Here is a 27,974-nt window from a genome sequence, read left to right on the forward strand (position 1 = left end):
TCAACAGCCTGGAGCAGTAAGTTCAGGGGGCTTCCCTTTTATATTCGATGTATTTTTCAGAAAATAAGCCAATCCTAACCTTAAGATTTCCGTTACACTGATGAAAGGGAAATCAATTACACGGTATACTCTCTTGTCCACTTCAGAATTAACTTGCTTATTATGAAAATAACCAATAATTGGGTCCTTAAGTATACTTTCGCTTAAGGCTCCTTAGCAAATAAATTATGAATTAAAATAGCAACTTTGAACAAAATATAGATACATGGTACTTTCTTTTACTATGTCTAAAGCAACACAGCTCTTCTCAGAAATAGGTGGGCGGCTCTTAAAAGAGCCTTTGGGGTGTGTCGAGAAGGTCCGAGAGCTGCCTGCGCGCTTTAGCCGCCGAAGCCGTAGAGGGTGCGTCCCTGGCGCTTGAGGGCGTAGACCACGTCCATGGCCGTGACCGTCTTGCGCTTGGCGTGCTCGGTGTAGGTGACGGCGTCGCGGATCACGTTCTCCAGGAACACCTTGAGCACGCCGCGCGTCTCCTCGTAGATGAGCCCCGAGATGCGCTTGACGCCGCCGCGCCGCGCCAGGCGCCGGATGGCCGGCTTGGTGATGCCCTGGATGTTGTCGCGCAGCACCTTGCGGTGCCGCTTGGCGCCCCCCTTGCCGAGCCCCTTCCCGCCCTTGCCTCTGCCTGACATGGCGCTGCCGCTGCTGCCTGAGCCGAGCTGTGAGCGGCCCGCTGCCGCGCCGCGCCCTTTATAGCGCGGGGTCCGACCTGGTTGGGGACTGCGCAGGCAAGGGGCGGGGTTCCCGCCTTTTTTGCTTTCTAGTCTCTCTCACTGACTGAGGTTTGTTTAAGTTATTTTGAACTATTAATTTTTTCCTGTTGTTCGTTTACTGGTTTATTTTGTTTATATTTACAGGTTGATGAACTTTTTTTCAAAAGTTTTAATATTTCGATATCATGCCAGACTGGCTTTGTACTTTGGAGGATTTTTCACGATATTTGTGCTGACAGATTTTCTAAAATATTGCTTTTGCCTTTTGGTTTCCAGCTCTCGCTTCTATAAAGGCGACTGTGATACTCTTTCCCCATTTTTACATAAGTAAGTTTGAGTCTATATGCACACAGAAGACAGAATTGAATCTTTTATTTATTTATTTATACTTGTATTAGGTGATCACCTATATTTCCTTTGCTCATTTGCACTTACTAATTTGAGCACTTTTTTTCTTATCTTTTATCATACTTCCATTATTACTACTAAGTTAAATTTTTTCTTTTTTTTTACTTTTTTATTTCTCCTAATATGCATTACCACAGAAAAGCAGTATAATAAAAAGCAGGGAAATTATCTTTGTTTTTCCTGTCTTCCTATGTGAACCATCCGTCACTGAAACCTTCTAATCAAGTGCTATACTACACCTAGTAGAAGCATTCACAGTTTTTATCTAAGCTATACCAACTGTGCTTGCTGTTCTAGAGGTACCAAGTAATGTTAGATATAGTGGTATAATCTAAATTCCTGTAGATTTGCTGTAGTCTTATTAATACCTCCTTTCTCTACTTGGGAGGAGTTAACAGGCAATGTGAGTACAATACTGGGGCTTTAAAAAATAAAAATAAAAATAAAAATGTATATATGTATTCATTATTATGATTGCAAGTATTATGCTTGCTTCAGTTCCTGTCAAGACACAAAACACTAAACAAGCTTGGGCATTTTCTGCTGTTACTAACCTAAAGGAAGATTCCAGTACCGTGTAAGGTTTTTGTTTGTTTGATAGGTCATACTGTCTTTATTTCATTTAGTAGTGCCTTGCTAGCAACAGAAGACATTTCAGAAGGCTTTCACTTCTGCTCCCCAACATCAGCCAATACTTAGTAGTGACAGTGCTCTTGCAAGATCATTTAACATTTTTTAATGTTTTGTACAAATGCATACTAAGGAAAGATTCACAACAAGACAGAATCAAGACTGATTTAATTCTGTGAGACAGAAGCAAATGACTCTGGTGTGTTGGCAACACTTGCTATCTATGCATGTTATAGGTACTCTGGATTTTTTGGTTTCCATTTGTAAGATTTTGACTGCCACACTTATATTCTGTTTGTGGTTTTTTTTGTTTTTTTTTTTTTTTTTTCACCCTCTAGTTAACTAATGTAGTTTTTCATATGTGTTTCGCACTATTTGATAAGGCTGGAGGGTTTTATGTATGCATTGATAACTTCAGAGTAAGTAATTAGAATACACAGTTTTTAATTTAATCCTGACCTTAAAAATAAAACTAATATCATTAGTGAAATGGAAAAATCATTCCAAGCATCAACTCTTAGATCAATATTAGGAAAAGGAAAAAAAAGTTAGACTTCCTATGGTATGAACACATACAAATAAACTTCTAGAAAAGTGTCTATAGTTTTCAAACTAGTAGCTGTGAATGTGTAGTCCCAAAGCTGGAAAACAATCAAACAAGGAAACCTTGAAGAAAATAGGGAGGCCTGTAGCTCGTGACAAAGCTCGGGACAAAGGGTAGGGCCAGGACCAGTTATCCAGGCTCTGTTAAGATAGAAAGTGGGACCAGGAGGAGAATCTCTTTTTGTTCATGTTCTGTTTACAACATTGGATTTGTTAACCTGGAAACACTCTGTTGGGCCTTACAGGGAGAATCCAACAGAAATGTGTCAGTTGTTATAAAATATTATGATTTCTCATAACCCTAACTGGGTGGATATGCAAGCCCTGTTAAATACATTGTTGACTGTAGAAGAAAAGAGAATAGTTGTAGAAAAAGCTCAGGCAGAAACAAAGAACTTGTACCTGAGAGAGGATGTAGAAGAACTATTACCTGTTACAAAAGATCCTAAGTGGGACCCAAATACTAGCAGGGGTCAGCGATTAATAGAACAATATCAGCAATTAATCCTATATGATCGACAAAGTCTACAAGGTTTATAACAACTGGGATATAACAACTTCCTTACAGCAAGGAAGGGGCTGGAGCCTCTGATAAACAATTTCTTATCTTATGGACTAATCCATGAATGCCAATCTAGCTTCAACACCCCAATACTGCTGGAAAAAATAAATAAATAAATAAATAAAAGGGCAGTGAATACAGATTTGTGCAAGATTTGCGAGCTATAAACAAAATAACCAAAGACATCCACCCTGTAGTTCAAAACCCATATACCCTTCTAACAACACTATCTGAAAAAGACTCTTATTTCACAATATTGGATCTTAAAGATGGCTTCTTTTGTATACGCCTGGAGCCTGATAGCCAGACTACATTTGCTTTTGAATGGGAAAATCCCACAACAGGAAAAATGACTCAAATACGCTGGACAGTACTAACACAAGAATTCAAGAATAGCCCCACATTATTTGGGACCACCTTAGGGGCAGATTTAAATAATTGGCAAAGCAAGAATGAAGGAACACACTTTGGTGCTGATGCCATGGTAGATAGTCTGAAACTCTTTTCAATTTGGACCAAAAATTCAAATTATAGCAAACCAAAAAATATCCTGTATGCTGCGCTAACAACCCCAAGATTCAGCCAAAACAACCACCAGTCAAGAAAAAGAATGAAGTCTGGGGTGCAAAAGCTGGGAGAAAACAAGGACACCTTGAAGAAAATGGGGAGACCTGCAGCTTGTGTAGTCTTTCTACAGGTTACGAGCCTTCGGAGGCCCAGGTAGGACTGTTTGTGCTAGAATTACAAAAACACACTTCGTAGGGTGTTTCTCACACACAACGACATAACACCTCTCAGGACTGAAGTTCATGGTCAGACTAGCATGCCTCTGGAGTAGTGAATCTCCTTGTAAGGAGAAGGCTTCCATGGGCCTTGACCCCATCGCACCATACACCAGCTGCAGGCTAGCTGAAATATAGAGGTACCTCTTTCCCCTGTCACTACACTATATAATAGCCTAGTGGGTAGTATTGGTGATAGGAGGACGGTTGGACTAGATGATCTTGTAGGTCATTTCCAACCTTGTGTTTGTATGATTCTATGATTCTACAGTCTTAGGAGACGTCCACTTGTGATTGCAGCCTGGCAATTGCCCCAGGCTACCTAGGCATGGGCTGGTGCTGGCAGGTTAACTGAATAGCTGGTGTAGCTGAATACCTCTATGAAGAAAGGCTGGAGGAGCTCCTCGACCAGTACTGGGGAGTTGGGAAGATATTAGCGTACCTAGTTCCTCACATGAAGCTGTTTTAGGAAACAGCAGAGAAGGGACCGGACAATAAGTTGAGACTGGGGACAGGTACAACCTTACCCATCCATGTTGTCCTCCCTGGGCTCGGGGCTTCTTCCAGGAAGAAAACAAAGGATTGAGCCCAGTCATATCTCACCAACAGTTGCTTCAAGTGGTTTTCCAGGAGCAGGGTGGTCGATGGAAGTCAAAGCTCTGGAGCACACCATGCATATCTGTTCCTATATTCAGGTGAGGGGCAGCCAACCACCTGCTCAACAACTCTGCTGATACTTAACTGCTTCTCTCAAATTCTTACTTTGTTTTCTAAATTGGTGTTTGAAGCAGCACAGGTCTCCTGATATATTGACCATTGTTTAAACTAGAGAAAACTTTCATTAATACATTGTAAGCATGAAGTTTCCTACATAGCAGAGACTTAATTTTTTTCCCTTGCCTGGGATCCTGCAGAGCTGCACTGGGCAGTAAGTTTTCTTGCTGAACTCTGCCAACTCCCATGCAGTTGTAAATATTTAAAAGCAGCTAAAGTACTGTTCAATCCTAGCAGTCATTCTGGGGCATAGTTTTCCAAGAAATGAATCTACTGTAGGCATGCCTGTAGATATGTCTTGAATTTTGTCTTGGGCTGTCTGTTTTTGGAGGAAGCCAAGTATGTAAAATGGTGGTATGCATCGTGTCAGTGTCTCCAGACAATACTGCTGTGCTTTTGTCGTTGTCTCTTTAATATTTTGGTTGGAAACCCAGATGTGGGCGGTGGGTGGTTTTTTGGTTTTTTTTGCCTTTTTTTTTTTTTTGAAACCCCAGCTGCTTACAGAATGTTATTTATTCTTAGGCTCTGGACACAGCAAAAGGCTTCCCTTTAAGCACCCTGTCACCCAGTACTTGGGAAAGATGACCCTAAGCCACAGGTCCTTTGCAGGAGGGCTCAAGCCAGTCATTTCCCAGACCATGCTGATGCAAGTATCTGTTCTGCTTTGCGTTTTTTTTGACAAACTGCATGAAAATTACCTTGGCACAATCTTCAAGTTTATTAAAGTCCCTTGGAACCAAATATCTTACTTTTGTCTCTCTACCCTCCACCTAACTTAGCGTCTACCACACAAGCTATGGGAACATTCTGTCTTATCATCCAGGTTATTACTGAAAACACCAAATTATACCAAGTATTAAGCCCTGGGAATTTCTTCTGCTTTATGAGTGTCCACAGACATTGAGTTGTTAACTGCAGTGCTTTGACCCCGTGCAACAGCCAATTTTCAAACATCTAATGGCCTGCTGATCCTGCCCATACTCCCTCAGATCCCAAACGAAAATGCTGTGGAAGATTGTTCCAAAAATGTTACTAATTGCAAAGTGTAGTGCACTCTTCCCTTGCACACACAGATTTTCTCTGCTGTATAATTCTGTGCTAATCACCAATATCTAGACATCAGGATTTATTTGTTGCCCTCCACCCATTATCAACAGTTAATTGCACCCCTTTTATTTCTGACAGTTGCTCAGTGTCAATGATTCTTGGACACTTCACAGTCCTCCCAAGCTACATTTTCCAGTGTGTCACTCTACTCTGTATTAGAAATTATTTCCGTTCATCTGACTTGCTGCAGCAAATAACATTGTCTTGTACTTCCCACAATGTACACTCAGCAAAGATAATGCCCCTCCTCTTAATATTTTAGGTGTGCAAGAAGGAATTTCAGGTTTTCAGCCTTCTCTTTGAGACAGGCACCTGCAATTGTGTGTGCCTTTGTATAAGAGAATACTTCTTAGACTTCTGATAGTTACTGTTGCTTTCTTTTGTGTTTTTTATTATTTTTTTTCCTTATTTTCCATTTCTTATTCCCTGATGTTCTGTACTAAAAGCTAGGCATAAAACACACAATGAGACTATACCAGTCCTGACTACAACGGAAGATCTTCTTCATCTGTGATGCAGATACAATCACTGTATACTCACTACACATATAATCATGTGTTTTATCCTTAATACCTAATAAAATAGTTGGTTCATTGTCAAGTTACAAGTACATAACTTCAGGTTATAGGTATAACCTAAAGATACAGATCTACTCAAGTACTAGTCAACTACTATTGCCCAATATTTATAAAACTGATATATTTTTTTCCAAGTGAATTTCACATTTGGGAAGACAGTGTCTCCAATTTATAAGAATTTTTTCACTTCATAACCTGTACCACATCATTCTAGCATTTTTTAGCTTGTTGACACCCATAACACCTCTAGTTGTGCACTGTAGACTATAATTCAAATCAATAATAAAATTATACCATGCCTAGGATAGACCCTTGCAGGAGTCTTTTTGACACAACATTTTAATTTCATAAATGACAATCATAAGTATTCAAATATAAATTTGTACCCACTGCATGTACATGTTTGTTTTGTATTAGACAAAGTTGTCCTGATTAGTAGTTTCACTTATAATATTTTTTGTGCTTACAAAAACTTCCAAAATTGGGTAAAATTGAAATGGAGGGAAAATCTGTAATGTATTAGGCAGTGATTGAGAAATATTCCATTCTCTACTGAGAATCTTTCTAAAGTTAATTTTGGAGCAGAGCAGGTTTATATCTTCCTCGAATTTGGCTGACCTGGTAACTAGTACAACTCGATGTCAAAGAGTTATTCCTATCCCAAGGTATGTAGCCTTGCAGCTTAGCTCTTGCCCATACTCTTTAGGGATCGTAAGAGTAAGAGTGGTCAACTAGGTAAGGAACAGAACTGAGTATTATCACAGGTGAGCTTCCTATTTCCTTTCACTCAGCATGAAAGGTTAAAACTACCTTTGATATCTTAGGAAATGACACCTAAGAACATGCACAACCTCACTGCCATTGAAAGGGTAAGATTTAGATTTTCTATATTGATGACCTAGTTTCAATTTACATCTCTGACACTGAAATTAGTATTTGCAATGTGACTCACACACAAACACACAAAAAGGCACTGTTTTGTGCATTTGGGAAAATAGCATCAGGCATAGTCTCAGCTACTTTTTTTTTTTTTTGCCCCCTTTCCAGGCACTTAATGAGAGCTATGGATAGGGTTACATCTCCACACTTTTGTAGATAGGCCCCTAGTATTTTTTCTTGCCTTTATTTACCTGCTTCATCTTTTTCTTCTACTGAAAACAAAACAAAGTATTAATAGTAATTTTCAGTCTCAGTGAAGGGAAGGTAGAAATAAAACGTGGTTACGTTTCCACATTTCTGTTCCACAGGCTTTCAAAAGTCAGAAAGGACATATTGATGACTTACTGTTGTTTTCCAGGCAGACAAGGAGATTTGAGGCTTTGTTCATGAAAAGATACAACCTTGTTTTATTTTCTGTTTAGCAAATATTCAGCAATGATGGCAGATAGGGGAGTCACCTCTCCCTAGACTGGCTTTGTTGATTTTCTTTTGTCTACTCACATGAAAGATAGAGGTGCTGAGTAGGAGAAAAAAAGGACCTGCACTAGACCCCTCTTAGATATCCCAATCACCTTATTTTTTCTGAGTTATTGCCTTTCTTGTACTAACCTTTTGATCAACTGTGGATGTGGGGCTCTTGTTTTGTTTTGATTTGTATTGTTATCTAATGTGGCAGTTTGCTGAGACTCCAACTAAGCTAAACTAATACTGGGGGAGGTGATCATTTCCCTCCACTCGGCACTGGTGAGACTTGTCTGGAGAGTTGCATCTGGTTCTGGGCTCCCTGGTGCAACAGAGACATGAACATAACTGGAGTGAGAACATTTGTGAATAGTCACAAATATGAGAAAGAGATAGGAGGAGCATTTGTCATACAAGGAGAGGCTGAAAGAGCTGACTGCTCAGCATGGAGGAGAGATGTTTCAGGGAGATTTTACCCATGTGTAGATATCCGATGTGGAAGTAAAGGAGACAGAAACAAACTCTTCTCAGGCTGCTCAGTGGCAGGATGGGAGGCAATTGGTACAAACTGAAATGCAAGATATTCTACTTAAACAGTAAAAAGATTTATTTATTTATTTATTTATTTATTTATTTATTTATTTATTTTACTATGAAGGTGGTCAAATGTTGGATCAGGCTGCCCAGAGAAGTCATAGTGTCTTCCTGCTCCAGCTGACCATGCTTTGACCTTGGGGTTCGGACTAGATAATCTTCAGAGACACTTTCCAAACTTCGTCTGAACTGTCATTCCACAATCACTGTGGTCTTACAAATCATTGTTGTTATCCTCAAGTGCATCACTGACAGCAATCCTGCTTTGCTGAACCTAAGCAAAGATGAAAACATCTACTATGGAGATAGCCAGATTCTCCTATGATGGAGAGATTGTGGTAGGAACATTACCTTCATATTCTGACTTTTAAGAACTCAGCCAGATGATGGTCCTCAAAGTTATTTTCCTTTCTGCATATGAGTTCGCTTTCTTAGAATTTCTTTGTCTTACTTTGAGTGTAGCAGTGGCCAGAATTGTTCCTGAACTCAAGGATTAAAAAATATTGTGGTAATGTACATATGTTGAAGAAAGAAAGCGGCAGTGGCTATCCTACCACTCCACAGCTGCAAAAGAACTTTCTTATATTCACTTTCTTAGAGATGGCTCACAGTGTTTTTCCAAGTGTCTGGACTGGAACATTGACCAAAGGGTCAATTTTTTCTTGTATATCTTTAGAACTGTATTTCTTGGCTTATACCAAATGGAAATTAATTTTTCATAACCTTCTAAGCTGTTATATCAATTCAGGTAGTAAACTAGAAGGCAAGATACTTTTATTAGGACCCATGATGCCCTAACATCCAATGACATATTTTTGTTAGCTTTATTGAGATATATGTAAAGGACTGGTCACTTTATTATTGATAGCTCTTTAACATCTTAACTCTTCCTTAGTATATAAATTTTGCAATTGCTGAAATAGCATGTCAAGAAATTTGCAGAAACTTGACTAATGTCTCTTGATCTTTTTATGTTTGTTTTTATTATTAATTTTGGGTGCTCACACAAATGTGTGCAAAACCATCCTTTGTCAACAGAATGGGATACTTAAATTAAAAGATTATTATTTCTCTTTGTCTTCACCATGCTAAGAACAGTAAATATCATTAGTGTAGCCTTTTAGCTATATTTGGCTAATCGTCTTATCCAGATTGCTTCCCTGTAGTCTGTAAATCCAATCTGTCTCTATCTGTTTAATGTCTAACTAATCTGCTTTTCCTCCAATTGGAGTCTCTGTCCTCATAAGGGAAAAAACAAACAAACAAACAAACAAAACTTTCTTTGTTATACAGTTGTAGGAATGACTTCTTATATAGGAATTATTTTTGTTTTGAAGATCCTTACGTTGGACCTCTCTGCATTGGCATTTTGTAGTACCTTCTGTAATCTACATTAATACCTCTACTAATACCTCTACTAGTAGGCAAGGAAGGAAGTCAGCATACATTGCATGATTATGGATGGAATTTAAGTTCTGTTTTCAGGGAGTAAGTCTATGTGATGTAAGGAGACAAAAGAGGTTGGTTAGAGGTGTTGAGCAGGAGAAAAACAAAACCTGCATTTGAACAGGATGCTTGGAAGGGAGAAAGAGAAAAAGCAGAATTTTCAATCTTTGATGTTTGGTTGAAATTTGGTATAAAATGAGTAACATTTAAATACCTGTTTCTTCACATGGAAACTGTAAAAAAATCATCATCATCAATCATCATCATCAATCACTACCATCAATCATTATCATCATTATCTCACTCAAAAACTTCTGTTTCAAGTAATATTGCTTGGCAGTAAGAAATTTTTCTATGAGTTAGAAAAATTGTTTTCTCTTCCATACCCATTGATTTGCTAAGTTAAGTGCTGAGATGATTATTTTCTTTATCTTTTTCTCTCATCTGTAAAACACCTGGGTCAATAACCATGCTATTTGTGAAGTAGATTTTGATTAGTCTCTAAAAACTGAGAATTGCTATTTTGGTTCAGTGTCGCATTTAACAACTATATCCAGAAAAGCTTGTCAGCTCCAGTAAACTTGTCAGAGCTGCCGACAAATTGGTTTTATCCGATTAACTGAAAATTTTCACATCTACATTCAGGGGAGGGAAAGAAAATTTTAAAAAACAACTCACTTTTTCACACCACCTAAATCTCTAGAGGCCTACCCTTTAAAACTTCAGTAGAAGTAGTTGGTAAGACCAAGAAAATTGTCGGCTCTCAGAAGTAGGCCAGGGATAAGGCTTTGGGCGGAACAGGGCAGGTTTGATGGTTGAGGAGCAGGATAAATTATAAAGGATGTTGACACTTAATGCTGGAGGCCAACTGCCAAGAGTTCACGTGTCTCAAAAAAACAGGGAGCAGCAAAGAACTTGAGAAGTGCAACTCCAAATAGTCAGCACCAGGAGGAGAGAAACAATTTTAAAAAATTAACCCGGACCCACCTAGAACTAAAACCGGGAGAAATCCAAAATTCTGCTCCTTGCAATCCCCAAACCGGGAGCTTCTCCACCATCTTCCCTTACCAAAGCCGAGGCGATCTTGTTCCTTGAGGTCTTGGCTCGGGGCAGGCGCTGCCATCCCGACCCGCCGGCATCCTGCGTGGAGGGAGCCCGGCCAGAGCCGCTCCTTAGGGAGCAAACCCCAGAGCTGCCCTACCGCCTCTCTCCGCCTCCTGTCTCCATCCCTAACCTACAGCCCATTTAAGGGGAGAGGGAGGACATTGTCTTCTGGTGCTCTGAGGACACATTTGCAAAGAGCGAGCTTGGAGGGAAGCGTGCTCCAAGGTGCGGAGGTGAGGGATGGAGCTGGAGCAAGACCCGTACCTGGGGCTGCCCAGCCCCAGCTGCTCCCAGCGTCCTGGCCAGTTTGCGTGTACCAAGCCTGACTTGTAGAGATCTAGCCCTAAATCGTCCGAGCTACATATTAAGGTACATTAAGCATCCCCCAGCCTTGTTCCCAGAAGTGTGCATTACATTAAGCAGATCCGAATACCTGACAACCCTGGCTCTGCCTTCTGTGTCACTTACAGCCTGATTCAGCTGCATGGACATCTTCATCCCACCAATCTGGAAAATTATCACAGTGCCTTCATCTTACTACTCGCAACGACCTTTTTGCCTCCATGAAACTTTTTCCTATTATTCATTTAGATTACCAGCCTGAGATCCCAAAAGCTGTGTTTTCTGTGGATTTGCTCTGGTTGCTTCTCTGGGAACGACATCACGTTCGCAAGAGTGGCAGATTTCACAGCCCAATTCAGGGTGCCATTCAGTCTGGCTTTTACAGTAAGGTACTGAAAAGTCTAATTTTCCCCTTTCTCTGCGTTTACCTCCCTCTCCTCACTTTCAATGTATTTATTAGCTGGCATAGATGCAGACACGGCAATTAAATACAGAACTAAATCAGAATATGACAAGTGAAGATGACAGTTCATTGCTTTCACTCTAGCTACTCTAATGTATCTCATTTCTCCCTGACGTTGTAATATACCTCATTTCAACCAAAACTACACACTGTTCAGAAAAATTTAATGTTATCTTCAACATTTGATCAATAAAACTAAATATCAGGGCCTTTTCTAGCATTTTACTTGACTTGTAGAGTCTCAAATTCATAAGTGCTGGAAGAAATGCTTCTCTTCTGAAATAGCACACTGACGTTTTGCATGGCTTGTATTTACAAAGTATGGGGCAAAACATTAGGTTTGGTCTTAATTTGATCTTTTCAGTGAAGGAGTCTTCTGATTAAATCCAAAAACACTGACAACAATCCGTAGTGCTCCTTAAAAATTATAAATAGTTAAAAAAAAAAAGAAAAGTTATTTTCTGTTGTCACTTTGTGAGATTTAATAATTAAATGAAAATCAAAGCTGATTCTTATTTATGAGGATTATCAGGAAAATATTTAACTATTATGAGGATTTGTAAGAAAACTTAAATTGACTATTGTTTTCCTTTGCCTTTAAAGAAGAGAGTGTCAGGTTTTCTGAATACTGTGGAAAAAAAAAAGAAAAAATAAGAGTCTATATGCAAACATTTGTAAGTAAAATATAGTTTGATTCATTCTGCTCACAGAGGCCAGATTTCCATTTTATTATATTTATTTGGGGATAAGCGAGGCTTCAGCTTGCTCCATTAATGTTTAAGAGGTGTGTGATACTTATTTGTGTATCTATACCTGTTTGACTTTTTTACCCTGCGAATCTGTTTACTTCTGCAAGTTTTAAAGAATAGTAGTATACAGGATTGTAAATGAGACGTTAAGCTATCCGTTTATCCGGAATTTATGTGTATTAACAAGACATTAACAGCTTCGTTTTTATAAACACAAACTGTTTTCTGCCCCAATTAAAAAAATTAAAAAAAAATAAAAAAAATAAAAATCCTGCCATTCATTCATTTACAGCACACCACAAAAGACATCGAGCCATGACAAGTTCCAGACACTTCTAAGTAGTATATGTATTCGTCTGAAGGTCTCTTATCTTCCTCAAACATGAAATTCTGTGGAAATACAGTATCCTTAATAGTTTAAGATGTGGTTAAGGGAGCCGATTCTTTATCCATATTCAAAGCTCAGCCATGAAATTGTGTTACTTCCTTCTCTTTGAAATCAATTTATGACAAAACTATTGAAGCTGCCCCCTCGGTACCTGTCCTAATCTGGAGAAAAGCCCCTAAAGAACACCCCAGCATTACGGGGGAGGTTTTTTGACTAGGGGTTTTATTTTAATTTAGAAGGAAAAACAAAAGTTCGCCTTCCCCGGGGTCTCCCTAGCTGCAGGACGGGAGGTTAAACGCATCTTTTTTCTCTCATCGTGGATGTCTACAGCGAGAAACTCCCCCGAATGAATCTTCACACTCTTCTCTTTACTCCCCGAAGAAACGGGGGTGGTTTGGCAGCAGGCATTTTTCAAAAAATATGAATTTATAACTCCGAAGAAACACAGACTCGGAGGACGAAAAGCTCTTCCTGGCTAACAGTTAGGCGGGCTCTGCAAAGCACCAATCACAGATCACCGCTTCGCTATAAATTCAGGCATCGGGGTTACTGTAGCCCAATTACTTTCTTTTGATTAGGAAGAAGTCTCGGCAGCGATGTCGGAGACCGCTCCCGCCGCCGCGCCCGCTGTCGCGGCCCCCGCCGCCAAGGCCGCCGGCAAGAAGCCGAAGAAGGCGGCGGGCGGCTCCAAGGCGCGCAAGCCCGCGGGCCCCAGCGTCACCGAGCTGATCACCAAGGCCGTGGCCGCCTCCAAGGAGCGCAAGGGGCTCTCCCTCGCCGCGCTCAAGAAGGCGCTGGCCGCCGGCGGCTACGACGTGGAGAAGAACAACAGCCGCATCAAGCTGGGGCTCAAGAGCCTCGTCGGCAAGGGCACCCTGGTGCAGACCAAGGGCACCGGCGCCTCCGGCTCCTTCCGCCTCAGCAAGAAGCCCGGCGAGGTGAAGGAGAAGGCGCCCAAGAAGCGGGCGGCCGCGGCCAAGCCCAAGAAGCCGGCGGCCAAGAAGCCCGCCAGCGCCGCCAAGAAGCCCAAGAAGCCGGCGGTGAAGAAGAGCCCCAAGAAAGCCAAGAAGCCGGCGGCTGCTGCCACCAAGAAGGCTGCCAAGAGCCCCAAGAAGGCGACCAAGGCTGCCAAGCCCAAAAAGGCAGCGGCAGCAAAGAGCCCGGCCAAAGCAAAGGCAGTTAAACCCAAAGCTGCCAAGGCCAAGGCAGCCAAGCCGAAAGCAGCCAAGGCGAAGAAGGCGGCGCCCAAAAAGTGAAGTATTGAAGTGGAAATACTTAAAACCAACGGCTCTTTTAAGAGCCACCCACTACTGTCCGAAAAAGGGCTGAAACACTCGGGCATCGTGCTCCGCGCCCGCAGCGGTGCTGACCACACGCCGTTATCCGTGCGGGACGGAGCGTTCGGCTGTGGGAAGGACGGGACGCCGAGCTTCCGGCCGTGGAGACTTGGGAAAAATAAAGTTTGCGATCCCTTGGAAAAATCTTTCTGCAGGCTGGCTTTTTTGAGCACCGCAAGGGGGTGCCTTTGTTAAAGGGACCGGTTAGGGCGGGTGTCGCTGTGGGGCGCGCAGGTTTCTTTCGGTGCTTTAACCAGCACAGCGCGGTTCCTAACAGCAGCTCCTGCCGCACCTTTTAGGGACCGTAGCCGTCGGCACGGCTCCCCCGCGTCCTTGGCAATGACCTTTCCGCTCGGCAGCGCCGTCGGCGGGGCGCCTCCTAATTTCTGCCTGACCTCACAGCACCGCTTCTAGAGCGGGAGGTGCCGGGCCGGGAGGCGGGCAGCGCTGCCGCCTGTCCTCCCCGCAGCCCGGGCGCAGGGGCTCTGCCGGGAGCTGTCCGAGCCGCGCCGGGAGACCTGGAGCCGCAGCCCGGGCAGAGCGGCGCGGGGCTCCCCGCGGCTGCGGGGGCTCAGCCTCGGGCCTCTTCTGATTGGCTGAGGGGGGGAGCCGCGGTCGCTGATTGGTCGTCTGGGAGAATTCGAAAAGCCCGCGCTGCTGCCGGCAGGCGGAGCGCGGCCGGCACCAGCTCCGAGAGTTTGTTCCCGGTCCATGCGTCCCCGGAAACCTCATCCTCCGAAAGCCTCCGTCCCGCCTCAGGTCTGTACTCTTTTCCTGGTCTTCAGGGTTCATTGCTGTCTCTGAAAAAGAAAATAAATAACCCTGGAGAACTCCTAAGACTAATACGCAAAAAAAAAGGCTTTTTAAAAAATATCATTCGTCCTTCTTTTTTTCCCCAAGTGGATGTGTTAATGAAGCTCTTAAGACAAGTGTTAATTTCTGTTTGTAATCGACTGGTGTGCTGCATCAAGTGAAAGTCATTTAATGGTACTACCTGCATTTATTGGAACAAGATTTATTCTGAAGTGATTGTCAACACATCTTAAACTGCTTAAAGGTATTGACCAATAATTCCAGAGACTAATCTTTTCATGTAGTGCAAACTTTTATAATTGGATTTAAGAAACCAGTATTTTTTCATCTTCTTTATGTCTTGTTATTTTTCGAAGTCGATTAAACACTGAAACACGCTACTGTGTTAAAGCTCTTTCAGGGAAAACGTGGGTGGCTCTTAAAAGAGCCTTTGGGTTAAAAACAGGATCCGCGGCGCTCTACTTGGAGCTGGTGTACTTGGTGACCGCCTTGGTGCCCTCGGAGACGGCGTGCTTGGCCAGCTCGCCGGGCAGCAGGAGCCGCACGGCCGTCTGGATCTCCCGCGAGGTGATGGTCGAGCGCTTGTTGTAGTGCGCCAGGCGCGACGCCTCGCCGGCGATGCGCTCGAAGATGTCGTTGACGAAGGAGTTCATGATGCCCATGGCCTTGGACGAGATGCCCGTGTCGGGGTGCACCTGCTTCAGCACCTTGTACACGTAGATGGAGTAGCTCTCCTTGCGGGCTCTCTTTCTTTTCTTGTCGCCCTTCTTCTGCGTCTTGGTGACGGCTTTCTTGGAGCCCTTCTTGGGCGCGGGCGCAGACTTGGCCGGCTCAGGCATTTTGACAGCGCTTTCCTCTCCTGCGGAACAGGAACAGCAGCTAAGATGGCTGCGGCGCCCCGCATTTATAGGGCTGTTATGCAAACACAGCGGCTCTGACTCGTGCCACGCGATTGGACCCCGTTGCGCCGCCGTTCCTTTGTGTCTATTGGCGGCGGCGCGATCCGGTCTCGCATTGGCTCCCCTCGCCGTGCCCGGTTCCAGCCAATCACCGGGGCTGATCCCGCCCAGGGAAGGGATAAAAGGCAAGGGCGCAGGTGCTGGGGAGGCTGTCTCGGCGTTCTCTTGGTAGCGGGCTTGGTGCTTTGTTTTGTGCGCTAACAGCAGAGCGATGTCTGGCCGCGGGAAGCAGGGCGGTAAAGTCAGGGCTAAGGCCAAGTCGCGCTCGTCGCGGGCCGGGCTGCAGTTCCCCGTGGGCCGCGTGCACCGGCTGCTGCGGAAAGGTAACTATGCCGAGCGGGTCGGGGCTGGAGCGCCCGTCTACATGGCGGCCGTGCTGGAGTACCTGACGGCCGAGATCCTGGAGCTGGCGGGCAACGCGGCCCGCGACAACAAGAAGACGCGCATCATCCCCCGCCACCTGCAGCTGGCCATCCGCAACGACGAGGAGCTCAACAAGCTGCTGGGCAAGGTCACCATCGCGCAGGGTGGGGTGCTGCCCAACATCCAGGCCGTGCTGCTGCCCAAGAAGACTGAAAGCCATAAGGCGAAGAGCAAATAAGCTCAGCCAACGAAGCTGCTTAGATTTTTTGAAAGCATAATATATAACCCAAAGGCTCTTTTCAGAGCCACCCACGCAGTCATAAAAGAGTTGGGTTGCTTCTTTGTGATAGTGCTTTGGTTTCTAGTGTTTCTTCTATGCTACCTTTGTTTTCATCGAGTTAAATCTATGCTCTCTAACAGTGTCTCAATTTTAGGTTCCTACATAAGATGTCAGATACTTAATTATAACTCATCCTTTTCAACAAAGAAAAGCTGAATATATTTGCAGTTTTGTACTAGATGCTTTTTTTCTTGTACTTGTTTTACTCAATCTGTTCAACATTATTGACCCTCTAAATTGCATGTTACGGTCTTATGCTGTGAAATTAAGGGGGGTGAGAGGTAGCTAAAAGGTGGGGAAAATACTGGTATATTATAAGAAAATAGGTGAATGACCTGACTCCATGTAACTATATCTAACAATGAGGAAAGATTTCCTTAGCAGGCCCTTGGCCTATTTAAAAAAAAAAAAAAAAAAAGTTTAACTGTGGCTGTACTTTGTTATTTAGGTATTGAATTGGGAATGCCTTAGGGGATATAGCTTATTTTGATCTGGACCCTTAAAGAGTCAGACTTGGGCAGTAAATCACCAACTATAGAATCTTTTCATTCAGAAGAAACCGGCAGTGATATGTTCCTGTTTTAAGCAGGATTTTCAGACGTGAAAGTCTTTTTAAATTACATCAGTTAACAGTGGGCAGCATTACTTGAGTAAATCCTATACTTTTCTGGCACAAATGTCACCCAAGAACACAGTGCTAAAGCGCTTTGGATTCTCTGATGTGGATTATTAGAAAGACTGCTGGATTCCTCTTGTGAAGGTGTTCCCAGAAGCTGCCCATGACTGCAGTGAGGCCATAGCTCTCACCTGTGCAGCGGGTCTGTCCCCTCCATCCCCTGAGGAGGAGGAGCAGAGCTCTAGAGGAAGAAAAATACCACCTAGAGCAAGGCAAACACCCCCCAACTGTAGCAGAGATGGTCTTTAGGTAGGGTTCTCATATCTGAAGTGGGATATTGAGGATAATTTGTGGAGAGAGACAGAATGGAGTAGAGATACCTGGGGCAGAAAAGTGCTCTGACATGGTAGCAGTATCTGTGCTTAATGGTTCTGTTCTGCAATGCTATAAAAAATGTGTTCTAACATGCACATTTCTTTTATATTGAGTCTCTAGAACAGAGAGTTCTTTGTGTGTCTGTGTGTTTTGAGGATTGTGATAGCTGGATTACAGCATTGCAATGCCATAAAAAGCCCAGGGGTTGGAGGCATCTGTACCCAGGTGTGGGATCAGATCATGAACGAGGTCCTGGACATGGCAATCAGTTGGAACCATGGGAGAGGGCCCCTGCCCTTTGCTGCATGCAGGGGTAAGTCCACTATGGCTCGCAGAATTTTTCGTCTTGTCTGAACAGCAATTCACCATTTTTCTCTACAATCTCATTCTAAGCACTACCTATTTCTCTCAATGCTCTCTTCAAATCTGTAATTTTACCCTCTGTAATACTTATGTCCACTTCGAAGCATTCCCTATTTTTGTTCTTAGCTACTAGTGGTTGTACCAGTTGTGATTCCTGTGCTGCCACCACACTGAGGCTCCAAAGCTACGTGTCCTATAAGTTAGATAATTCTGAGGTAAAATGAGTTATGTGATAAGAGTTCTGGCCAGCCTTCAGTAATTAAAGACCAGTGGCTTTCAGGCAAATTATGCTGGATGAAAAAAAAAAAAAAAAACACTCCCCCAAACAATGTAGGTTAACTAGATTCATCAGTAACTCAGTAATGCCAGTCTATATATTAAGCCTTAGAATTGCATAGGTTAAAAACAAAATTAAAGATTTGTGCATATTTTTTCACCTTTATTTTCAACATTAAGAATAAAGGCATGCTAAAAAAAAAAAAAAATCCCACATCTCTTTAATTTGCATTATTCCAGGTGTAATAGATATAGACACAGATATAAATTGCCACTTAAGCTTTCAAGAAAATCAAGGGTAACTTTGAAGTCATATATAATTCACTCATGTGATTATTTTTTTTACTTATGATGATGTTTGATCCATGTAACACTTACTTTCCCCAAGCCACAATGAAAGCAACTTTATTAGAAACTTTACTGAGCAACATCTTTTTTTTCTTTCTGCCTCAGGTGTTTTTTGTATAAGAAAAGCTGCTGGTCCATGACAGAGCTGGCAATATCACTAACAGAAACACTTGGGAAACACCTGTCTGTGGCCACTACAGGCAAGGCAGCTACCCAGGAAGTATGATATCGAAGTATTTTAAATATGCTCCACACCTTGGGGAAAGGGGGTTGCGGTAATCAATCTGTAAGCTACTGGTCTCAGCCTCTGCACCACTGTTCTGCCAGAACACTTTGGAAGGTGATTTTTCTGGTGTTTCGGTGCTTATAATGCTAGAGGAGAAAGTGATACAAGGATATTCACCCCGCACTAGGAGTTATGAAGAAATTATAACTCTAAAAGAAGAAAATATTTCCTGTAATTCCTTTAGGATTTGTTAAGTATTCAGGTGGTGGTTTTAAATGTTTTGACACTCCACGGCTTCAGGAAACATGTCTAGACACAGAACTTCAGGTATAAAGAACAAAGCAGACACCATGCAGCCAAATGGTAATTGTTGGTAGCAGCTTGGCAGGTCCACCACGGGCATGCCTTCCAGGTGCTGTGTGAATAACTTGAGTTCTTTCTGTTCAGTCACGAGGTGACAAAATGAAAGCTGCTTTTACCAATTCAGGTTGTATACATTTGATAGGTAATTCTTTCACTTTATTTACAGTGAGTTTGAATTGAAATGAAATTGAAATTGTTGTAATAATCATAGAAAAAAATTGTACTTTCTTGGATACCTGTAAATTAAAACTTGAAAATCTCTATCATATTGTCCCTCCTATTTAATATATTTGGCCAAGAAATATAATGGAGATGTGGCCTAAGTGATGTAAATTATGTTCAGAAATTAAATTATATAAACATCTGTACAAATTTAAAAGGAATTCAATCATTTTAAGAGGTAGAGAGGTTGGACACGCACAAAATGCTAATAGTATAAGAAAATGGCAAGTGTCACTATCAAAGGTTTTATTCTGAGTGTAAAATAAGATTTAAAAATACATTGTAATATGTAGGCTCTTCAGTCTTGGCTAATTCATCTACTTTTGAATACAGCCTGACATATTCTCAGAAGCATACTTGCCAGTGAAGTTCATTAGCAGAGATGTGAAGCAACAAACTTTTTGGCCATGTCAGTTGAAGGAAATATATTTCGTTGTCGTTCTTTTTTTTTCAGTGCCCATTCAGACATGTTCTGGTAATGTTCATAAAGTTTTCTTTCATTTCCTGTCTCCAGCCACGCATTAGCGAGCAATTCCCCATTTCGGGGGCAGCGGGGGGGGGGGGGGGGGGGTGAGAAGGAAGGAAAGGAGGTGGGGGGTAGGGACGAGGACCCTCCTGCGCGCCCGAGTTGCGGATTTGCGCCGTAGGAGGCTCAGGGTCGCGCATTTCTCACCCGAGCCCCCCAACGACCGGTCCCCGCGTCGCGTAGCGCCTGGCTCCCCGATCCCCCTCGCACCGAGCTGCGGATGCGGGCACGGAAGCGCCGAACGCTCGCGGCCCGAACTCCGGGGCTGGGCGGACGAGCGGAGCGGCTGCCAGGAGCGGAGCCACCGAGAAGGAGAAGAAGGCGCGGAACGGCCGCGCTGGCACCGAACAAAGGGAGAGCGGCCGCGGAAATGGCCCCCGCTGGGCCCCCGGCGAGCGGAAGCGGGGACGGGCGGCGGGGCGGGGCGGAGTCGTCGCGCAGGGCCCGGGATTGGCCGGATTTTGCCGCAGACCCTCGGGCAGGGCCGGGCCGCGCCGGGGAGCCCCGGGGCTGCTGCGGACCCGACCCCGCGCAGGGGCGCGGCCGGGACCGGCAGGGACCGAGCCCGGGAGCAGCCCGAGCGGGGGCAGCGCGCGGGGAGCGCCGGGCGGCAGCCCCCGAGCGGGCGAGGCCGCGGCTGAGGGCGCGACACGGGGCGGGCGGCGCCGGGGCACAAAGCGGCCGAACGCCCGGCTCGGCTGCCGGCCCGCGGGAGGGGAGCGGGGGGAGAGGAGAGGAGAGGGGCGAGCGAGGAAGGGAGGGAGGGCGGAGCCTGCGGGCCTGCCCCGCCCCCTCGGCGCCCGCCGCAGTTCTCAACCAGGTCGGACCCCGCCACTTATACCGCGGCCCGGCGGGGCTGGCGGCGCGCAGTGCGGTGTGCTGGCGGTGCGAGCATGTCTGGGAGAGGCAAGGGCGGGAAGGGGCTCGGCAAGGGGGGCGCCAAGCGGCACCGCAAGGTGCTGCGGGACAACATCCAGGGCATCACCAAGCCGGCCATCCGGCGCCTGGCGCGGCGCGGCGGCGTCAAGCGCATCTCGGGGCTCATCTACGAGGAGACGCGCGGCGTGCTCAAGGTGTTCCTGGAGAACGTGATCCGCGACGCCGTCACCTACACCGAGCACGCCAAGCGCAAGACGGTCACGGCCATGGACGTGGTCTACGCCCTCAAGCGCCAGGGACGCACCCTCTACGGCTTCGGCGGCTAAACTCTCTTGTGACACCATACACTGTTAAATACAAAGGCTCTTTTCAGAGCCACCCACGAAATTCACAACGAGAGCTGGTAATTACTGCCTTCATTTAGGGCAAGTCAGTATGCTTATAACGTTCGAGAAATAGTAGTTCTTTTACAAACGTAAGTACGGTGTTTATAAACACTCCCAGAAAGCACAAACGACAGTTCAAATGTGTAGCATACTATGTGCACACTGAGTTCCGATACTACATTTCGTTAGTAAAAACGCAGTACATATTTCGGTACGTTTTTGAATAAACTTGGCTTAAAACATTACTGACATCACTGTAACGACAAATCTCTGTTCTTCGGACACGTCATAAAAGGCATGATGGCAACAGATCTGAAGTGCTGCTAATTACGTTCCTCTCTTTTGCACCAATAGGAATTGTGCGATTACAATCCTCTAATTTGCATAACGTCCTTATAAATAGGGGAGCAGGCGCCATTTTCAGTGTTGTTGAGGTACAGTGAAGAGCTTGGAAAGAAAGTTTGAGAGATGCCTGAGCCGGCGAAATCTGCCCCAGCACCTAAGAAAGGCTCGAAGAAAGCCGTCACCAAGACCCAGAAAAAGGGCGACAAGAAAAGAAAGAGAGCCCGCAAGGAGAGCTACTCGATCTACGTGTACAAGGTGCTGAAGCAGGTGCACCCCGACACGGGCATCTCATCTAAAGCCATGAGTATCATGAATTCTTTTGTCAACGACATCTTCGAGCGCATCGCCGGCGAGGCATCGCGCCTGGCGCACTACAACAAGCGCGCGACCATCACCTCGCGGGAGATCCAGACGGCCGTGCGGCTCCTGCTGCCCGGCGAGCTGGCCAAGCACGCCGTCTCCGAAGGCACCAAGGCGGTCACCAAGTACACCAGCTCCAAGTAAATCGGTTTAAACCAAACCAAACGGCTCTTTTAAGAGCCACCCCAAATTTTCTTATAAAGAGCTGTAATTACAAATAAACTGAAAAAGATGTATGGCTCTTTTTCAGAGTTGTCTCCCCCGAAGTTTCCTTGTAAATGCTATAATTAAAAATAACGGAAGTAATGAACTTGGATATTAAGTCCGGGTAACTTGCAGAAGATGTCATGATATTATGTAACTACTATTTATTAGTAATTACCAGCTCTCGTTGTGAATTTCGTGGGTGGCTCTGAAAAGAGCCTTTGTATTTAACAGTGTATGGTGTCACAAGAGAGTTTAGCCGCCGAAGCCGTAGAGGGTGCGTCCCTGGCGCTTGAGGGCGTAGACCACGTCCATGGCCGTGACCGTCTTGCGCTTGGCGTGCTCGGTGTAGGTGACGGCGTCGCGGATCACGTTCTCCAGGAACACCTTGAGCACGCCGCGCGTCTCCTCGTAGATGAGCCCCGAGATGCGCTTGACGCCGCCGCGCCGCGCCAGGCGCCGGATGGCCGGCTTGGTGATGCCCTGGATGTTGTCGCGCAGCACCTTGCGGTGCCGCTTGGCGCCCCCCTTGCCGAGCCCCTTCCCGCCCTTGCCTCTCCCAGACATGCTCGCACCGCCAGCACACCGCACTGCGCGCCGCCAGCCCCGCCGGGCCGCGGTATAAGTGGCGGGGTCCGACCTGGTTGAGAACTGCGGCGGGCGCCGAGGGGGCGGGGCAGGCCCGCAGGCTCCGCCCTCCCTCCCTCCCTCCCTCCCTCCCTCGCCCCTCTCCTCTCCGCTCCCCCCGCTCCCCTCCCGCGGGCCGGCAGCCGAGCCGGGCGTTCGGCCGCTTTGTGCCCCGGCGCCGCCCGCCCCGTGTCGCGCCCTCAGCCGCGGCCTCGCCCGCTCGGGGGCTGCCGCCCGGCGCTCCCCGCGCTCGGGGCTCCCCGCGCGCTGCCCCCGCTCGGGCTCCTCCCGGGCTCGGTCCCTGCCGGTCCCGGCCGCGCCCCTGCGCGGGGTCGGGTCCGCAGCAGCCCCGGGGCTCCCCGGCGCGGCCCGGCCCTGCCCGAGGGTCTGCGGCAAAATCCGGCCAATCCCGGGCCCTGCGCGGGGCCGCCGCCCCGCCCTCGTCCCCCGCCCGCCCACCCCGGTTCCGTTCTGCGTTGGGCGCCCCGGGCGATACTTTTGAAACACACAAATCCGTGCCCGGCTGCTGGAGGCCTTTCTCAGGCAGAGCGAAATAATCTCTGCCTGCCTTTCCCTATCCGACCTCCAGCTTCTTCCTATCACCGTGTCGTGCTTGGTGGGACGGAACTGCTTAACCCTCATGAAATAGCTTTTTCCTTTTAAAATGTTCCGTAGCATTTCCTTCATGTGGATGAGAACACCTTAGGTTCACCAGCGCACGCACACGCACATACACGTTTGTCATGCCTTATCCTGTATGGAACCATTGCGAGTAAAGGTGATAGCCTGAAGGATTCTGCCAGAGAAGGGAAACAACATAAGGAAATAGTCAAGCCGTCATGGCTGGGATGAGCTCTGCTGGGAAGCAGGAGACCCGTGCTTGTGAGGCCCTTTAATATTTAAGGGAAAACAAAGAGTATTTATAATAGCCTTGCTCTAATCCTTGCTTTATCTCCTTGTTAAATATATGTCAGTTAAAATAGTAAAGCAACTTATTTTTTTAATGGTTAACAACAAACTACAGGACTCTGTTCTAATTTTACTTTTATGGGTTAGGGCAGATTTATACAAACTAGTACACTTTATTTCCTGACACAGAAAACATTCATCTAATTTCCACTGAGATTAAACACACTTGTGTGGGGCAAGGGAAGTGTTTTGGGCATAGGTGGGGTTTTCTTTTTTGTCTTTTAGCAGCACAGATTTTCAAAAACTTTTACTACAGCACTAGTAAATATTTTAGTGATTTAAAAGAGCAATAACAAAAAAAATAGATATAAGTTTTCAAAAAGTGTGAAAAAATAAATTTGTGTGTGTGTGCATTTTTTTTTGTGTCATCTGTTTATTTTTCATTATAATTGGCATTCATTCTTCATATTTTGAGACTTCTTTCATGATCACCATTTAATGTTATTATTTGGAAAACAGGGGAAATGTTCAGTGGAAACCACAACATGATCCTGAATCTTTCTTATTTATTAATCATAATAGGTCCCACATTTCTGTGCTAACAAGTTCATCTGTTTCTTTCCCATTCCCACTCCTTCTGCATTCCCAGAAAAATGAACTAGGCACAGGTGCCAGAAGGGAGAAAGAAGAAAAAAATTTCTCACTCTCTTTTACCTTTTCTAAACAGAGACAAAAAACAGTGTGTGCATTTGTTTGTTTGATTTTGTTGTTTTTTTATATCTTTGTTGTTAGCTTTTATTCTTTTTCCATTTCTTGTCTCACCAGACACAATCTGGTTCAAGACACTTCAAACGCCTTTTCTGAAATTGTGTAAAGCCGTTGGTGTAATCAATGTTATCATTTAGACAAATGTCTGACTAGGAATTGTGACTACAGCCTTCAGGGAAATGTCATAAACCTTTTGAAATTCTTTTCTTGATATAAGGATATAAGGTCCTGTTGGCTTTCCAGCTTAGTTGTCACCTTAGAAACATCACCAGTCAGCTTTCTATTTGATTCCCACATTTAAAATGATGAATCTTAACATGAAGGGATAGATTCTTTCACACATTGGAGTCAGCATCAGGTCAGACAGTAAAACACTGCATAAGCCTCTGATATTTACCAAGCAAAACCAACAGCAACTGCACAACCCAAGTCAGAACACTATGAAGAACACATCTATAGGAGCGATGGACACATGAAGCAATTATGGAAATTTATTCCAAGGAGGAGACAGGATGCAAAATGATCTCCCCTGCAACAGCAAACACCTAAAGGAGCTCCATGAGGGTCTCGGGGAAGCTGGGTGAGGTCCACTTTACCAGTTACTTTACAGTAACCATTAAATATTACTTATAATGCACTTTAAAAGAATATAAGAAAGAGAAAAAGAAAAAGTGAGAAAGAGAGAAAGAAAAGGTGTGTGTGTGTGTCTTCAGAATGCAAGGTACCAGAAACTGGAAGTGCTGTAGTCCTCAAAATGCAATGTATTCTCAAATTTCTCTTCTGTGGCCTCCATGCCATTTTTTCCAGGACCATCCAGCCTCAGAAATTTTGTATCCTTAAGAACTTTCTATTTGGGCAAAGAATAAATATTCCAGAAGTTACAGATATCTAAAAATGTATAATATGTGTATTATGTCCTTACAGCATGTAATCAGTATTGACTACTTCGCATAAAGCTGGCTGTTCATTCTATTTCTATGAAGGCTGCACTTGCTTTGCAACTAAGTCATCACAAACTGCACTCATCTGTCTAAACAACCAGTGAAACAGCAAGACTTGGCCTTACAGTAATGCTGACTGTTAAAAAGGTCAGGTGTTCCATGCACAGTTGTGGTGATACTTTGTCTACTGAAATTTCTGTACTGTATTGTCCTGTATTGAGATTATCAAAGTACCCTCAGATAATAAAACAGTGATATCCGAATCGTTTTCTTTGGTACCTGTATCATCACTGAAACTGGAAAGGTCTAAATCCAGGTAAATGAGCATCATTTCTTTTCTGGAATTGTGGCTTTTCATTTCATTATAAACAGAACAAAAATTCTGTGTCCCACTCAGAAGAGCTGATGAATAGATAAAAGCTCGCATGATGAAGAAAAATAGCATCTGATTTCAGCAAGCAGCATATGTTGATTAGGGGAAAGTAAAAAAATATATATATTTCTTAAACGTTTCATACAATATATATATAACTCAAATTGTGGATAGCATTGTTCTTTGCTCAGAAGTCCTTTAATCTTGGTGTGACAATGATTTTAACACTGAGTTGGTTGACTTGAGCAAAGTAAATAGAAATTCTCAAATACCATGTGTCATTTCATATGTACACTGTGAATCTTATCTTCTCACAAAGTAGCAGTAGTCTGAATTCATTCTAAAAATATTCAGCACTCAACTTATTGCACTGGTGTCTGAAATGCACTGAAAGGCTTGCACTTGATTAGTGGCCCTTCCTGAATGGCTGTTGCACTGAAAAAATCCTTCTGTATTTCATCGCACTTCTTATACTGTCTTACGCTCTGCATCCCTGTGGCAGCACACCTTGGGACTACATTTTTTGTTTAAAATTTGAACACTGAAAATTCTCTCTCGTGTCCTCTGGAACAATTACCTCCCTAGTGGCCTCACAGATTGAAGCTATTGCAGGCCAGAATTTTTAATAGCTTTGCTGGATCAGTGTGCTTGGGATGACGTGCAAAAAATGCAGAGAGAAGATGTCTGTAACCATCTCAAATATTCATAATAGGGCAGGTATGCAAAGAAATGTCAGAACGGTCTTCAGAGATGTAGAGTGATGGATCAGGATAAGCAAGTAAAGAAAGCAGTTGAAGAGGATATACAGCAGACGAACAGCTTTGTGAACATTTTGACTGTACTTCATCTCCACACGTGCATCAGTGTGTTTAGCACAGAGGACTTAGCACAGCTTGGTACCATCATTGCTGACATATAAACATGGGGTGATCAGGCCAAGACAAACACATTCTTTAATACCCTCTGGTTCCATGCTAGCAACTTGACACAGTTCGTGGGTGTACAACAGTCTCCAAGACAGTTCTGGAACTGAAGCCCTATGCAGTCACTGCATGGTGATGGATAGTTCTACATCTGTTATTAATTATTAAACAGTGTTATGAGAAGAGGGAAAAAAAGGGAAGGAAAAGCACCCAATACCGATGTGTTGTTGCAAAACACAGTGCAAGAACATACAATGAAGGGAAGGCAATCTTATTTTAAAACAAGTGATCTCACTCACACAACCTAAAACACACAGACACTCCAAACACCAAGCAAGTTTCCAAATGGGCAGGGCAGGCTTGCTTGCAGGGACAGGCAGGACCAGGAATGCTAGCGATGTGCCCTCAACGGGTCCCAGGAGGGGCAGGTCTTGAGCTCACTGCAGCAGGGCTGGTGTCTGAGTGCACCTCTTGTGCAGCTGAAAAGCTACCCGATATTCTGTTATTTTCTCTTTCTGCCACATAAACCCGTTAAAATTCACTCACTGACCAACAGCTGAAAGCCTTATTGCTCCGAGACTGATTGTTATCTTCCTGTCATCTTCTCTCAATTGCTTTATAGTCCATCCCTTGTTTTATGCTGTGCTTTTTTCTAGCAGCCTGGATGTCCCAGAGAAACTACAAGCAGATATTTTGGGATCTTGATTATCTACTGTATAGGTGCAATTGACTACTTCTGTGCTTATAGCTACTTTTCTGCTCAATCTGGTGCTAGCACACACGCTATTTCCAGAGTTCTTGGAATATGTATTTTTTTACATCTCTAAGCAAATGTGAATTCTTTCACATCTATTTCAGCTATTAATGCTGTGTCAGTACTCACAGGAGTTCTGAAGGCCACTGCTTTTCCCAAGAAAACATAAAGCTCCAAAGCTCAGCAGCTGCTGAATGGTGAAGTGGGTGGAGTGCACCCCATGTAGCAGTGCTGCATCCTAACCCTGCAACATCACCCAAGACATTTCTGCACGGAAGTCAAGAGTTTTCTCTCACACTGGTATAGGGGTGCTTAAGGACTCTGCCACAGTGCAGTCCTAGGAGCAACAGCTGTGCCTGGATAAAGGAGATTAAAGAGGCAAGAAATGTCTCATCTCCTAACTTTCACATTACTAAGAGGGTTCTAAAGGGTACTGCTTACAAGCACAGTTACTTGTATTTGTACTGTGGTATATTGTCCTAACATTTTGAAAAGCGCAGAAATGCTTTTTAGACCTAATTTTAGAACTTCCAGGGCAGTGTCTATTTTTCATATAGTTTCAAAACGCTAATAGAACTATTTGGTAGTTAGAAGAACTTGGGTTTCAAAGCCAAATTATCACATTAAGCTTATAGTTCTCAGCTTCCAGCTGTTCCATCAAATGTTTTTTATTG

The 27,974-nt window shown here is 44.4% G+C and overlaps 7 protein-coding genes across 7 annotated transcripts; 4 read left to right on the forward strand and 3 right to left on the reverse strand.

Moving 5' to 3' along the window:
* Positions 1–67: 67 nt before the first annotated feature.
* LOC308196340 (histone H4) lies at positions 68–707 on the reverse strand. Its single transcript, XM_080595223.1, has one exon. The coding sequence runs from the start codon at positions 690–692 to the stop codon at positions 381–383; it is 312 nt and encodes a 103-aa protein (XP_080451349.1). The 5' UTR covers positions 693–707; the 3' UTR covers positions 68–380.
* Positions 708–13,262: 12,555 nt separating this feature from the next.
* On the forward strand, positions 13,263–19,346 carry LOC308196316 (histone H1.01-like). The gene is made up of 2 exons (XM_080595140.1): positions 13,263–14,800; positions 17,628–19,346. The coding sequence occupies exon 1, from the start codon at positions 13,301–13,303 to the stop codon at positions 13,958–13,960; it is 660 nt and encodes a 219-aa protein (XP_080451266.1). The 5' UTR covers positions 13,263–13,300; the 3' UTR covers positions 13,961–14,800; positions 17,628–19,346.
* LOC308196331 (histone H2B 7-like) lies at positions 15,266–15,735 on the reverse strand. Its single transcript, XM_080595213.1, has one exon. It carries the CDS (start codon positions 15,691–15,693, stop codon positions 15,313–15,315), a length of 381 nt encoding a protein of 126 aa, XP_080451339.1. The 5' UTR covers positions 15,694–15,735; the 3' UTR covers positions 15,266–15,312.
* Positions 15,949–17,703, forward strand: LOC308196327 (histone H2A.J). The gene has a single exon (XM_080595201.1). It carries the CDS (start codon positions 16,025–16,027, stop codon positions 16,412–16,414), a length of 390 nt encoding a protein of 129 aa, XP_080451327.1. The 5' UTR covers positions 15,949–16,024; the 3' UTR covers positions 16,415–17,703.
* A 1,363-nt stretch (positions 19,347–20,709) lies between the features above and the next one.
* Positions 20,710–21,089, forward strand: LOC308196446 (histone H4). The gene has a single exon (XM_080595423.1). The coding sequence runs from the start codon at positions 20,725–20,727 to the stop codon at positions 21,034–21,036; it is 312 nt and encodes a 103-aa protein (XP_080451549.1). The 5' UTR covers positions 20,710–20,724; the 3' UTR covers positions 21,037–21,089.
* Positions 21,090–21,495: 406 nt separating this feature from the next.
* On the forward strand, positions 21,496–22,389 carry LOC308196422 (histone H2B 7). Its single transcript, XM_080595380.1, has one exon. The coding sequence runs from the start codon at positions 21,565–21,567 to the stop codon at positions 21,943–21,945; it is 381 nt and encodes a 126-aa protein (XP_080451506.1). The 5' UTR covers positions 21,496–21,564; the 3' UTR covers positions 21,946–22,389.
* Positions 22,208–22,602, reverse strand: LOC308196434 (histone H4). Its single transcript, XM_080595398.1, has one exon. The coding sequence runs from the start codon at positions 22,570–22,572 to the stop codon at positions 22,261–22,263; it is 312 nt and encodes a 103-aa protein (XP_080451524.1). The 5' UTR covers positions 22,573–22,602; the 3' UTR covers positions 22,208–22,260.
* Positions 22,603–27,974: the final 5,372 nt, after the last annotated feature.

This window comes from Anser brachyrhynchus (genome assembly GCF_964034855.1).
Source record: "Anser brachyrhynchus genome assembly, chromosome: 1".
Lineage (NCBI taxonomy): Eukaryota > Metazoa > Chordata > Aves > Anseriformes > Anatidae > Anser > Anser brachyrhynchus.

What these genes read in the sequence shown, in the direction of transcription:
- LOC308196446 (XM_080595423.1), top strand. Translation starts at nt 20,725, where the DNA reads ATGTCTGGGAGAGGCAAGGGCGGGAAGGGGCTCGGCAAGGGGGGCGCC.
- LOC308196316 (XM_080595140.1), top strand. Translation starts at nt 13,301, where the DNA reads ATGTCGGAGACCGCTCCCGCCGCCGCGCCCGCTGTCGCGGCCCCCGCC.
- LOC308196434 (XM_080595398.1), bottom strand. Translation starts at nt 22,572, where the DNA reads ATGTCTGGGAGAGGCAAGGGCGGGAAGGGGCTCGGCAAGGGGGGCGCC.
- LOC308196331 (XM_080595213.1), bottom strand. Translation starts at nt 15,693, where the DNA reads ATGCCTGAGCCGGCCAAGTCTGCGCCCGCGCCCAAGAAGGGCTCCAAG.
- LOC308196422 (XM_080595380.1), top strand. Translation starts at nt 21,565, where the DNA reads ATGCCTGAGCCGGCGAAATCTGCCCCAGCACCTAAGAAAGGCTCGAAG.
- LOC308196340 (XM_080595223.1), bottom strand. Translation starts at nt 692, where the DNA reads ATGTCAGGCAGAGGCAAGGGCGGGAAGGGGCTCGGCAAGGGGGGCGCC.
- LOC308196327 (XM_080595201.1), top strand. Translation starts at nt 16,025, where the DNA reads ATGTCTGGCCGCGGGAAGCAGGGCGGTAAAGTCAGGGCTAAGGCCAAG.